General features: G+C 40.1%; 1 protein-coding gene across 4 annotated transcripts in view; it reads left to right on the top strand.

Annotated features, from left to right (window-relative positions):
- LOC115132303 (synaptotagmin-2-like) overlaps window positions 1-12,915 on the top strand; it is a 94,970-nt gene that overhangs the window by 70,701 nt on the left and 11,354 nt on the right. For all 4 annotated transcript variants that reach the window (XM_029664806.2, XM_029664803.2, XM_029664810.2 and 1 more), the window contains 5 exons: window positions 1,887-2,104; window positions 3,205-3,365; window positions 6,914-7,051; window positions 7,778-7,945; window positions 8,822-8,989. In XM_029664806.2, the coding sequence (XP_029520666.1) occupies window positions 1,915-2,104; window positions 3,205-3,365; window positions 6,914-7,051; window positions 7,778-7,945; window positions 8,822-8,989 (825 nt within the window). In that variant the 5' untranslated portion in view covers window positions 1,887-1,914. The remainder of the gene's footprint in view (window positions 1-1,886; window positions 2,105-3,204; window positions 3,366-6,913; window positions 7,052-7,777; window positions 7,946-8,821; window positions 8,990-12,915) is intronic.

Here is a 12,915-nt window from a genome sequence, read left to right as displayed (position 1 = left end):
TTCCTTGAACTGCATAACTAAGCATTTCACAATAAGGTTATGTGACAGGTTAAAGGAAATATTCATAGCCCGTTATACATTAAAAAGTATTAGTAAGTTCATAGTATGTGAGGATCTTAAAACATCTAAGGTTAAAAAGATGCATTCAGTATTGGTTGATAGAGATTGATAACATTCATATAATTGTGTTAAAGTTCAAATCCGTCAAGCGTACAAAGGGTACGAATTGTGAGTAATGTGTAAACGTTATATTGATTACTTTATTTTGTGCTGCCTAAAAGTGTTAATCTGTGATCTACGAAATCCTCTTAATCTATGAGCCGGAGATCGATTGCTCTGGTCTCCACCCATATTCCTGGGGAAATCGCGGTCTTTTCTCATTGAACTAAAAGTTCAATTGAGAATACAACACCGTATCACTCTTGTGATTATTTCTCCCCTGTTTTCAGGGGCGTAACAGTTACACCTGTATCCGGCGCATGTGATAGATAAAGTTTGATTTAAATCCGGCTCTTGCTCTGTCTAACATTATTTTGACACATGGAGGATCACACTCAGCTGCTGTTTGTCGCAGTTTGATTCCTTGCCCTGGTGACAGCTTTGTTATTGAAATGTGGGTGGACATATGTGCATGGGATGCGTGAACACAGAGTAAGTTGTTGTTGTTGTTTAGTTTGGCTTTGTATATCACTACGTATCTCATACAATGTTACATGCTGAAGTTGATATTGGTATTGGCTATTATTACCTTTAGTGTCATTTCCATGTGTATGTTGCCCATTTGTATAGTTGGCGTTAACTGCTGTTGTTATTATTGTACGTTTATGTAATACCTGGTTATTAAATACAGTCCTTACCCATTGTGCTATTGCAGTTCTGTTCCATTTTTATTCTCTGTAGTCCATTTAATATGCCTACATTAATCCTGCTCTATTCATTGCATTCCATGTATATATTCATTATCTGTCTGGTTCTGTAACTTTACAGAACCATCTCCATGTTCATCTCCATGTTCACCCCCATTTACATCTCCATGTTCATCTCCATGTTCACCCCCATTTACATCTCCATGTTCATCCCCATTTACATCTCCATGTTCATCCCCATGTTCACCCCCATTTACATCTCCATGTTCATCCCCATGTTCACCCCCATTTACATCTCCATGTTCACCCCCATTTACATCTCCATGTTCATCCCCATTTACATCTCCATGTTCATCCCCATGTTCACCCCCATTTACATCTCCATGTTCATCCCCATGTTCACCCCCATTTACATCTCCATGTTCACCCCCATTTACATCTCCATGTTCACCCCCATTTACATCCCCATGTTCAGCCCCATTTACATCTCCATGTTCACCCCCATTTACATCTCCATGTTCACCCCCATTTACATCTCCATGTTCACCCCCATGTTCACCCCCATTTACATCTCCATGTTCACCCCCATGTTCATCTCCATGTTCACCCCCATTTACATCTCCATGTTCACCCCATGTTCATCTCCATGTTCACCCCCATTTACATCTCCATGTTCATCCCCATGTTCACCCCCATTTACATCTCCATGTTCACCCCCATGTTCACCCCCATATTCATCTCCATGTTCACCCCCATTTACATCTCCAGGTTCCTCCCCATTTACATCTCCATGTTAATCTCCATGTTCCTCTCCGTGTTAACTTTTGGGATGCTTTATTCCCCTCTAACCCGGGGCAGTGTCAGTGAGTCACAAATCAGTCAAATACTTAGATCCAGGTCACTCTCTTTCACTAGATATGACCTTACTATACTTATAATCAAGACTTTTGGAGTCCAGAATGTTATGTACATGTAGGACTCATTTACAACTGTGTTAACAGCCCTCTCTCTATTCACAAGGACTGTGTGTGTGGCCTAGCCGTCTAGGATGAAGTGGAACCTGTTCAAGAAGAAACCTGAAGCCATGGTCGGACCGGAGCCCACTGGGGCTGCAGTCTTAACTGTTGCCCCTGGCCCTGTGGCCTCCACCGCAGCTGACAACTCCACAGAGGCCGTCAAAAACGGCGATTTTGACGACATCAAGAATAAGTTCCTCAATGAGATTGACAAGATCCCATGTGAGTGCCTGTCTGGACGTTGCACAGTACCTAACACCCACACCTATCCAGATGAGTTTGCATGACTTTTATTGATAATTACACTGAACAAAAATATAAACGTAACATGTAAAGTGTTAGGCCCATGTTTCATGAGCTGAAATATAAGATCATAGAAATTTTACATTGTGTTATGCACAAATTTGTTTACTTCCCTGTTAGTGAGCATTTCTCCTTTGTCAAGATAGATAATCCATCCACCTGACAGATGCTGCATATCAAGAAGCTGATTAAACACATGATCATTGCACTGGTGCACTTTATGCTGGGGACAATAAAAGGCCACTCTAAAACATGCAGTTTGCCACACAACACAATGTTGCAATTGGTATACTGACTGCGGGAATGTCCACCAGAGCTGTGCCAGAGAATTTAATGTTAATTTCTCTACCATAAGCCGCCTGCAACGTTGTTTTCGAGAATTTGGCAGTAGATCCAACCGGCCTCACAACTGCAGACCATCGTAGGGGCGAGCGGTTTGGGATGCTCTGGATTGACGTGTACGACAGCGTGTTCCAGTTCCCTCCAATATCTGGTAACTTCGCACAGCCATTGAAGAGGAGTGGGACAACATTCCACAGGCCACAATCAACAACCTGTTAACTCTATGCGAAGGAGATGTGTCGCACTGCATAAGGCAAATGGTGGTCACACCAGATACTGACTGGTTTTCTTATCCACACCCCTACCTTTTTTTAAAGGTATCTGTGACCAACAGATGCATATCTGTTTTCCCAGTCATGTGAAATCCATAGATTTGAGCCTAATTCATTATTTTCAACTGACTGCTTTCCTTATTTGAACTGTAACTCAGTAAAGTCTTTGACATTGTTGCATGTTGCGTTTATATTTTTGTTCACTATAGATCTGTTCTCCCCCTGAAGGCAGTGACATCCACTTTAGGCCCTTATTATGTATTGATCAGGCGGTATCGTTGCGAATGGCATTCTCTGAAAATCTCATTTGCACCAAATCTAATTGTTACCTAATTGTTTTTTGTTTGTGTGTGTTTGTGTATGTTTCTGTGTGTGCGTTTGTGTGTGTGTGTGTGTGTATCTTAGTGCCATCATGGGCCATCATCGCCATTGCAGTTGTAGCTGCTACCCTGATTCTCACCTGCTGCTTCTGCATCGTTAAGAAGTGCTGTTGCAAGAAAAAGAAGAACAAGAAGGGCAAGAAAGGGAAGGGGGAAATGGGCATGACGAACATGAAAGGAGGAGAGGTATGTTCAAGCCAGAGGGGGGGGTAATTGTATAGTTATAAATCAGAATAAATACATTGGGAACTAACACCCAACTTAAAGCTGTTCTTTATGTAGAATATTTGCCAATAACAGCATAGAGAACCTATTGTCCCATAATTGACAACCACATCACTCAGTGGATGGCATAGTGAAAATAGAGCCCTGTCTAGCCATTTTAGAATTCATAACATTGTATATATTTAGTAAGTCATTTAGCCCATCATTGAACTGTCAAAATCTCTAGAAAATACCCCCCCCTTCCTTCTTCATTTCTTGTTGTTATATATTGTATTTGTCAGACATGTTAGTGGTGCTTTCTGTTGTGCTTTGGGACCAGGGTGAAAAATGACACAGCTGGGCTCTTTTGCATGGGGGAATTATACTATTGTTGATGGAATATATAATGCTTACCAATTAGCACAGAATAGTCATGCCAAAATTCTAATTCTAAACAGCCCGTAGCGACATTGTGGGGCTAAATGTTCTAGTCTAGTGCATAATCGATCATTTTACAGATTACATTTTGGTTCAATTGAACATTCTTCAACAACAACAACAGCAAGATCCCCAAACTGATGGTTAAATAAAACACACGGCCTCTAGTTTAGAGCTGGCCTTAGTGGGGTTCTAGCACTGTCATTTTTCCTGTCCTATAGTGTAGTCGTTGACTCTGCCTCTGCTCTCATTTCCCTCTATGGTGTCTGCTGTGAGTTCAATCTCTTCCTTTCTCCCTGCTCTCCTCCTTCCTGCTTTGTGTCTTATGTGTGCTCCGTGTATCTTGACTGTGGTGGACTTCTCTGTATACGGTAGGTCTGACGGCACAAGGCGCACCTCTGGCCTCTGTTTAAGCGTAGGGCAGGGGAAAGATGGGGGTGGGCTGGGCTTGTGGAAGGGGATTGGCGATTATTACAATGGGTGCTATGGCTTTCTATGTCTTGCAAGCTTAGGTGCTGTGGGTGCTTGAGGGTGTAGCTATGGGAAAGATTAAGCTGCTTTGCAAGTCTATTGATTTGATATGCTACCGCACCGACTGCCATGATGATGTCTTGAGTATCCATGGAGAGGTTGCAATTTTGGGCAAAAGATAAAACAAACAAACTATAAGACCTCTGAAAGTGGAAATGTTTTAAATGTTTTTGAAATGAACTTGCAACTCATCCTATGGTTGAGCCTCTGAATGATGACGAGTGCACTGAGGCAACCCACTAGAGATCACTAACATGCATGTGCAAAGGGTGAGGTTGGCTATTGTCAAATAATGGGGGAAACATTACCCGCTGAGATTTATGAACATGTCTCCACAATCAAATTACCTAATGAAGCACATTATTGTTCATAGTCTCTTACAGTAACTATAATACTAGTCTTTTCCATGCTTTCAGTGTGAAATTCATACATAATTTCTACATCATAAATTCAGCTGTGCAAACATGCTCAGAGATCAAGGTGAGACAGTGTTTTTTATCTCTTGACAAAGACCAACCTTTTCAGAAGGTATCATTGAATGGCCACAACTTGACTTGAGAGTAACTATCCTGGATGACCCAAGATGACGCTGACCCATTAGGTTATAATCAACATTTCCCTTTCTCCCTGGAGCAGTGGTGTCAGTGGAAAAGAATGGGGGTCAGAAAGTTTGCCTACTGGTAATAATGTGAGACACATTTGAATTCTCTTTAGACAGCATGATTCAAATCTAAACCCTGGTACTTCAATTGGCTGCCTACAGTTTTGATTTCAGAATTCCTTGCAGAATGTGAGCTCACAAATGAAAAGTTATCGTAGTTATGATGATGGGGACATACTTTTGGACATACCTTTCTGTAATCTTTGAATCCCACTGCATGTATGGTATGATTTAGACTGGAGCTCTCCAATATAGCATTACTTCTCATGGATGTGCAATTTTCACGAACACTCTAAGGAAAAAGGGTTCCAAAAGGGTTCTTTGGCTGTCCCCATAGGAGAACCCTTTTTGGTTCCAGGTAGAACCTACATGGAATCCCCAAAAGTTATTCAAAGGGTCCTCCTATGGGGACAGCCGAAGAACCCTTTAAGGTTCTAGATAGCACTTTTTTCCTAAGAGTGTACACAGAGTTTTTCAGGATTGCAAAGTACGCAATCTTGACTAACAAAAATATTACTGACATTGATACATTACTTTAATGCACATCAGGAGTCATTATTGAGACTATAGGAGACTGAAAAAGGCTGAGTCATTTCATTCACATTATTTAAAGACTACTGTATTCTCCTGCATTGATTGACCTGGCATGCTCGAATGTAAAGCATTTACCGCAACAAATGTACAGAATGCCACTATAAGGAGATGGTGTGTGTGTGTGTGTGTTTGTGTTTGAACGTGTGTTTGAAGAGTGGGTGAGTTTTTCTGCAAGCCTGCATGCGAGAGCCTTGGCATGTGAGTGTGTGCTTATGTGTGCTTGTTGTTAGTTAAATGTTTGCTCAGTAGATGTGAGGTATATTATGTATGCAAGGCTGTGTATGCAAGGGTGAATATAATATGTAGAATACAGTGTGTTTGTGTGAATGGGTTAGTAATTGGGTCTGTGTTTGTGTGTGAATGGAATACAACAGAATGAGCTGCAGTCTGCCCCAGTTCCTCTTCCAGGGTAAGCTCTGCGATAAATAGCATGGCCCTACTAATTGACATTATTAAGTAATGTACAGTATGTGTCGAGGACAATATAAAAGAAATGCATTAGAAGTTAGGCAAAAAATCCCTTAAAGGTCAGTAATTCTACGATGATGTCATGGTTAGCTATTTGGCTAATTATATTATCATATGAGCTGACACTGGGATTTGTAAATGTTCCTTATAACTAGAGATACTGTACAATACATCTGTAACACGCAATGTGTATTAGCAGGAGTTATGAGCTCTTATCTGCTGTAGATTAGTGTCGATTTTTCAGTAATTAAAGTAATTACGATGATTATGTCAGTGGAGGTGTAATCTTAGACAGTAATAGTGCAAACAGATTTCTGGGAGGTTGGAGTGCAGTTCCCGGCAACAAGGAGAAAACAGAATACAAGCATTGTATTGTTTCTGTAGACTTTGACACAAACCTTTATCAATGTCAAAATGCCAGGATTTGCAGCAAGAACATAAAACATTTGTCCTGTCTGGGGCTACCCTTGTAGCAAACCTCGACTACATCTTGACTGTTTTACTGCCCTTTTTTTCCCTTTTGACATTCAGTATATCGATCTCTTTCTATGTTATGTCAATGAATGTATACAGTAAAGAATGAATTATGAATATATATATAGTGCAAAAGCAAAATGGTGTCCACTCAAGGAATGGTGAAATCAAGTCATGTTGCAACCAAGGTCATCGATGAAAAGATGTGCACTAGTAACATCTGGGTAAGCAAGCAGGGGGTAAGTGGCAGGTAGATGGCTGCTGTGACTAACTGGACCACTGAAGAAGAATCTATAGGTGTTTTTGACTATTGGTTCAAATGTCTGACGCCCACTCTGCCCCTTCCTCCCCCTTGTCATTCCAGAAACAGGACGATGATGATTATGATGAAGATGATGCTGAGACTGGTATGACTGGAGATGAGAAAGAGGAAGAGGTGAAGGAGAAAGAAAAGCTTGGGAAGCTTCAGTATTCCATAGATTACGACTTCCAGGACAACAAGGTGGGTGTTTTGACTTGAGCAGATGGCTTTTTGACGACTCCGGAGCTTAAAAAATAGAAAATTTTACTGTGCTGTAAAAAGGAAAAAACAAAGCTAACTGCCTAAGCCTCTAGTCCAAGGTAGTTTTTCACATGACGGCTTTCAAAGGCAATGGACTTTTGCCATTTGCTGAGTTTTTTATCCTTCGGAAATGCAGCTTTGAATTGGTCCAAAAGCCAAGGACAGCTGTAAATGTGAATTTGCTGACACTAAAGGATTGATTCAATCCATCGTTCTACGGTTATGCTTTCGAGATCAAATCAGTCAAACTTTTACAAAGATTCCATTCCTTGTTTGTGTTATATATGCAGCGTATGAATGGATTTCCTTGACCTGTTATGCAGCATTTGCTCCGTCATCATACTCTTCTGTGGAGAATGTATTTGTTCACTGATACTTTGAGGAGCACAGACAGGCAGGCAGGCTGGCAGGCAGGCAGGCAGGCAGACAGACAGACAGACAGACAGACCTCACCACACCAAAGCGTCTTTATCATGTTCATCGTAATGTGTTACACAAGCATAAAGTAAGGGCTTTCTTTGATCTCTTCAAAGAAACATATGTTCAAAGAACTGTGGGTTGTCTCTGTGGAACTGTGAGAGGACACTGTCTGGGTACATTGAGACTGATTAATCATGCATAGAGCAAATTGACTGACCCCTTTTACCCTTGATCTCTGATCCCTAGCTCACAGTAGGCCTCCTCCAAGCAGCTGATCTCCTCTCCATGGACAGCGGCGGCACCTCTGACCCCTATGTCAAGGTCTATGTCCTCCCAGACAAGAAGAAGCATTTTACCACCAAGGTGCACAAGAAGACGCTAAACCCTACCTTCAATGAGACCTTTGTTTTCAAGGTAGGCTACTGTATTTTGATTTCTCTCTCTCTCTCTCTCTCTCTCTCTCTCTCATATATATTTATATATATAACGTGTATCAGAATTATAAAGATAAATCTAATATACCTAAGCTGTGATGGTTGGCCAGACCATAACTCCTGCCAGACAGCCAGTTACCCAAAGCCTGATGCATCAGCTATGCTCTCTCTCTTCTGATCCATCCGCTGGGCTGGTATTTCAGATAACAGAGATTCCCCAGTCCACTGCAGACTCCCTGCATCTGATACCAACTAGCCTCCACCACTGAATCTCCTCGGACGATAATAGAGGCAGAGCCTAGACTTGCATTAGTAGATGCTCAGATGCATTTCCTTCAAACAATCTCTAATTTGTTTAATTTAATTTTGGACAAAATGTACTTTAGAAAGTGCCTATTAAGTGCAAATTAAAGAAACCGGGTTGACGATTTCACCTTAAATCAGCCATAAATCCCTTGTGATGACAGGAATGGAAGCTTGTTGTGTGCAACAGGGAGTTGCAATTCAAGGAAACCTTAAAAAAAGGTTAGTTGTTAAAAAATGTCTAACCTGTCTATCTATGGGTAACAAGGTTGACGTGTTATACTCGACCCGCTCAGTTTTCCACCACAAAACTCCAGAAAACTGCCAAAAAGGAGTAGAACCAGCTCTTCTGCTTTTACACTGTGATTTTACTATTATATGTTTCTTTTGGAAACAATATTTAAAAAGGAATAGTTTCACCATGTTACAATTGAGAGTTCAGTTCACGTAAATGAGGGACAGACTAAATTCATCACTAATCACATTAGAGAGGCTTCAGAGGCTAACATTTACAAAAGAAAGTGATCTTGATGGGGGTTTTGATGTTTTTCAGATTCCATTCCAGGAGATGGGTGGCAAGACTTTGGTCATGCAGGTCTTTGACTTTGACCGCTTCTCTAAGCATGACGTCATTGGAGAGGTGAAACTACCCTTGCACAAACTGGACCTGGCCCAGCCACTGGAGGAGTGGAGGGACCTGGACAGTGCAGAGAAAGAAGAGGTAAAATGTTGAAGACCATCTCCCACTTTTATTCAGTCCTTTGAAATACGTATCACGTTGTACAGTTCAGAATGATGTTCATCCTCGTCGTATGAATGGTTCCCTATATTTAGTGTTGCATAGTGTGAATGGTTCCCTATATTTAGTGTTGCTTAGTGTGAATGGTTCCCTATATTTAGTGTTGCTTAGTGTGAATGTTTCCCTATATTTAGATGTTGCTTAGTGTGAATGTTTCCCTATATTTAGATGTTGCTTAGTGTGAATGGTTCCCTATATTTAGTGTTGCATAGTGTGAATGGTTCCCTATATTTAGTGTTGCTTAGTGTGAATGGTTCCTTATATTTAGGTGTTGCTTAGTGTGAATGGTTCCCTATATTTAGTGTTGCTTAGTGCGAATGGTTCCCTATATTTAGATGTTGCTTAGTGTGAATGGTTCCCTATATTTAGTGTTGCTTCGTGCGAATGGTTCCCTATATTTAGTGTTGCTTCGTGTGAATGGTTCCCTATATTTGGTGTTGCTTAGTGTGATTGGTTCCCTATATTTAGGTGTTGCTTAGTGTGAATGGTTCCCTATATTTAGGTGTTGCTTAGTGTGAATGGTTCCCTATATTTAGGAGTTGCTTAGTGTGAATGGTTCCTTATATTTAGATGTTGCTTAGTGTGAATGGTTCCCTATATTTAGTGTTGCATAGTGTGAATGGTTCCATATATTTAGGTGTTGCTTAGTGTGAATGGTTCCTTATATTTAGGAGTTGCTTAGTGTGAATGGTTCCCTATATTTAGGTGTTGCTTAGTGTGAATGGTTCCTTATATTTAGGAGTTGCTTAGTGTGAATGGTTCCCTATATTTAGGTGTTGCTTAGTGTGAATGGTTCCTTATATTTAGTGTTGCTTAGTGTGAATGGTTCCCTATATTTAGGTGTTGCTTAGTGTGAATGGTTCCTTATATTTAGTGTTGCTTAGTGTGAATGGTTCCCTATATTTAGGTGTTGCTTAGTGTGAATGGTTCCTTATATTTAGGAGTTGCTTAGTGTGAATGGTTCCTTATATTTAGATGTTGCTTAGTGTGAATGGTTCCCTATATTTAGTGTTGCATAGTGTGAATGGTTCCATATATTTAGGTGTTGCTTAGTGTGAATGGTTCCCTATATTTAGTGTTGCTTCGTGTGAATGGTTCCCTATATTTAGTGTTGCTTCGTGTGAATGGTTCCCTATATTTAGTGTTGCTTCGTGTGAATGGTTCCCTATATTTAGTGTTGCTTAGTGTGAATGATTCCCTATATTTGGTGTTCCTTAGTGTGAATGGTTCCCTATATTTAGGTGTTGCTTAGTGCGAATGGTTCCCTATATTTGGTGTTGCTTAGTGTGAATGGTTCCCTATATTTAGGTGTTGCTTAGTGTGAATGGTTCCCTATATGTAGGTGTTGCTTAGTGTGAATGGTTCCCTATATTTGGTGTTGCTTCGTGTGAATGGTTCCCTATATTTGGTGTTGCTTCGTGTGAATGGTTCCCTATATTTAGTGTTGCTTAGTGTGAATGGTTCCCTATATTTAGTGTTGCTTAGTGTGAATGGTTCCCTATATTTGGTGTTGCTTCGTGTGAATGGTTCCCTATATTTAGTGTTGCTTAGTGTGAATGGTTCCCTATATTTAGTGTTGCTTAGTGTGAATGGTTCCCTATATTTAGTGTTGCTTCGTGTGAATGGTTCCCTATATTTAGTGTTGCTTAGTGTGAATGGTTCCCTATATTTAGTGTTGCTTAGTGTGAATGGTTCCCTATATTTAGGGGTTGCTTAGTGTGAATGTTTCCCTATATTTAGATGTTGCTTAGTGTGAATGGTTCCCTATATTTGGTGTTGCTTCGTGTGAATGGTTCCCCATATTTAGTGTTGCTTAGTGTGAATGGTTCCCTATATTTAGGGGTTGCTTAGTGTGAATGGTTCCCTATATTTCGGTGTTGCTTAGTGTGAATGTTTCCCTATATTTAGATGTTGCTTAGTGTGAATGTTTCCCTATATTTAGTGTTGCTTAGTGTGAATGTTTCCATATATTTAGATGTTGCTTAGTGTGAATGTTTCCCTATATTTAGTGTTGCTTAGTGTGAATGTTTCCCTATATTTAGATGTTGCTTAGTGTGAATGTTTCCCTATATTTAGTGTTGCTTAGTGTGAATGTTTCCCTATATTTAGAAGTTGCTTAGTGTGAATGGTTCCCTATATTTAGTGTTGCTTCGTGCGAATGGTTCCCTATATTTGGTGTTGCTTAGAGTGAATGGTTCCCTATATTTAGTGTTGCATAGTGTGAATGGTTCCCTATATTTAGTGTTGCTTAGTGTGAATGGTTCCCTATCTTTAGTGTTGCTTCGTGTGAATGGTTCATCATATTTGGTGTTGCTTAGTGTGAATGGTTCCCTATATTTAGGGGTTGCTTAGTGTAAATGGTTCCCTATATTTAGGTGTTGCTTAGTGTGAATGTTTCCCTATATTTAGATGTTGCTTAGTGCGAATGGTTCCCTATATTTAGTGTTGCTTAGTGCGAATGGTTCCCTATATTTAGATGTTGCTTAGTGTGAATGGTTCCCTATATTTAGTGTTGCTTCGTGCGAATGGTTCCCTATATTTAGTGTTGCTTCGTGTGAATGGTTCCCTATATTTGGTGTTGCTTAGTGTGATTGGTTCCCTATATTTAGGTGTTGCTTCGTGTGAATGGTTCCCTATATTTAGGTGTTGCTTAGTGTGAATGGTTCCTTATATTTAGTGTTGCTTAGTGTGAATGGTTCCCTATATTTAGGTGTTGCTTAGTGTGAATGGTTCCTTATATTTAGTGTTGCTTAGTGTGAATGGTTCCCTATATTTAGGTGTTGCTTAGTGTGAATGGTTCCTTATATTTAGGAGTTGCTTAGTGTGAATGGTTCCTTATATTTAGATGTTGCTTAGTGTGAATGGTTCCCTATATTTAGTGTTGCATAGTGTGAATGGTTCCATATATTTAGGTGTTGCTTAGTGTGAATGGTTCCCTATATTTAGTGTTGCTTCGTGTGAATGGTTCCCTATATTTAGTGTTGCTTCGTGTGAATGGTTCCCTATATTTAGTGTTGCTTCGTGTGAATGGTTCCCTATATTTAGTGTTGCTTAGTGTGAATGATTCCTATATTTGGTGTTCCTTAGTGTGAATGGTTCCCTATATTTAGGTGTTGCTTAGTGCGAATGGTTCCCTATATTTGGTGTTGCTTAGTGTGAATGGTTCCCTATATTTAGGTGTTGCTTAGTGTGAATGGTTCCCTATATGTAGGTGTTGCTTAGTGTGAATGGTTCCCTATATTTGGTGTTGCTTCGTGTGAATGGTTCCCTATATTTGGTGTTGCTTCGTGTGAATGGTTCCCTATATTTAGTGTTGCTTAGTGTGAATGGTTCCCTATATTTAGTGTTGCTTAGTGTGAATGGTTCCCTATATTTGGTGTTGCTTCGTGTGAATGGTTCCCTATATTTAGTGTTGCTTAGTGTGAATGGTTCCCTATATTTAGTGTTGCTTAGTGTGAATGGTTCCCTATATTTAGTGTTGCTTCGTGTGAATGGTTCCCTATATTTAGTGTTGCTTAGTGTGAATGGTTCCCTATATTTAGTGTTGCTTAGTGTGAATGGTTCCCTATATTTAGTGTTGCTTCGTGCGAATGGTTCCCTATATTTGGTGTTGCTTAGTGTGAATGTTTCCCTATATTTAGAAGTTGCTTAGTGTGAATGGTTCCCTATATTTAGTGTTGCTTCGTGCGAATGGTTCCCTATATTTGGTGTTGCTTAGAGTGAATGGTTCCCTATATTTAGTGTTGCATAGTGTGAATGGTTCCCTATATTTAGTGTTGCTTAGTGTGAATGGTTCCCTATCTTTAGTGTTGCTTCGTGTGAATGGTTCATAATATTTGGTGTTGCTT

This window comes from Oncorhynchus nerka, linkage group LG7, assembly GCF_034236695.1.
Source record: "Oncorhynchus nerka isolate Pitt River linkage group LG7, Oner_Uvic_2.0, whole genome shotgun sequence".
In the NCBI taxonomy this organism is placed as follows: Eukaryota; Metazoa; Chordata; class Actinopteri; order Salmoniformes; family Salmonidae; genus Oncorhynchus; species Oncorhynchus nerka.
The sequence above is the reverse complement of the archived record's forward strand: the minus strand, read 5'-3'. Positions and strand labels throughout refer to the sequence as shown.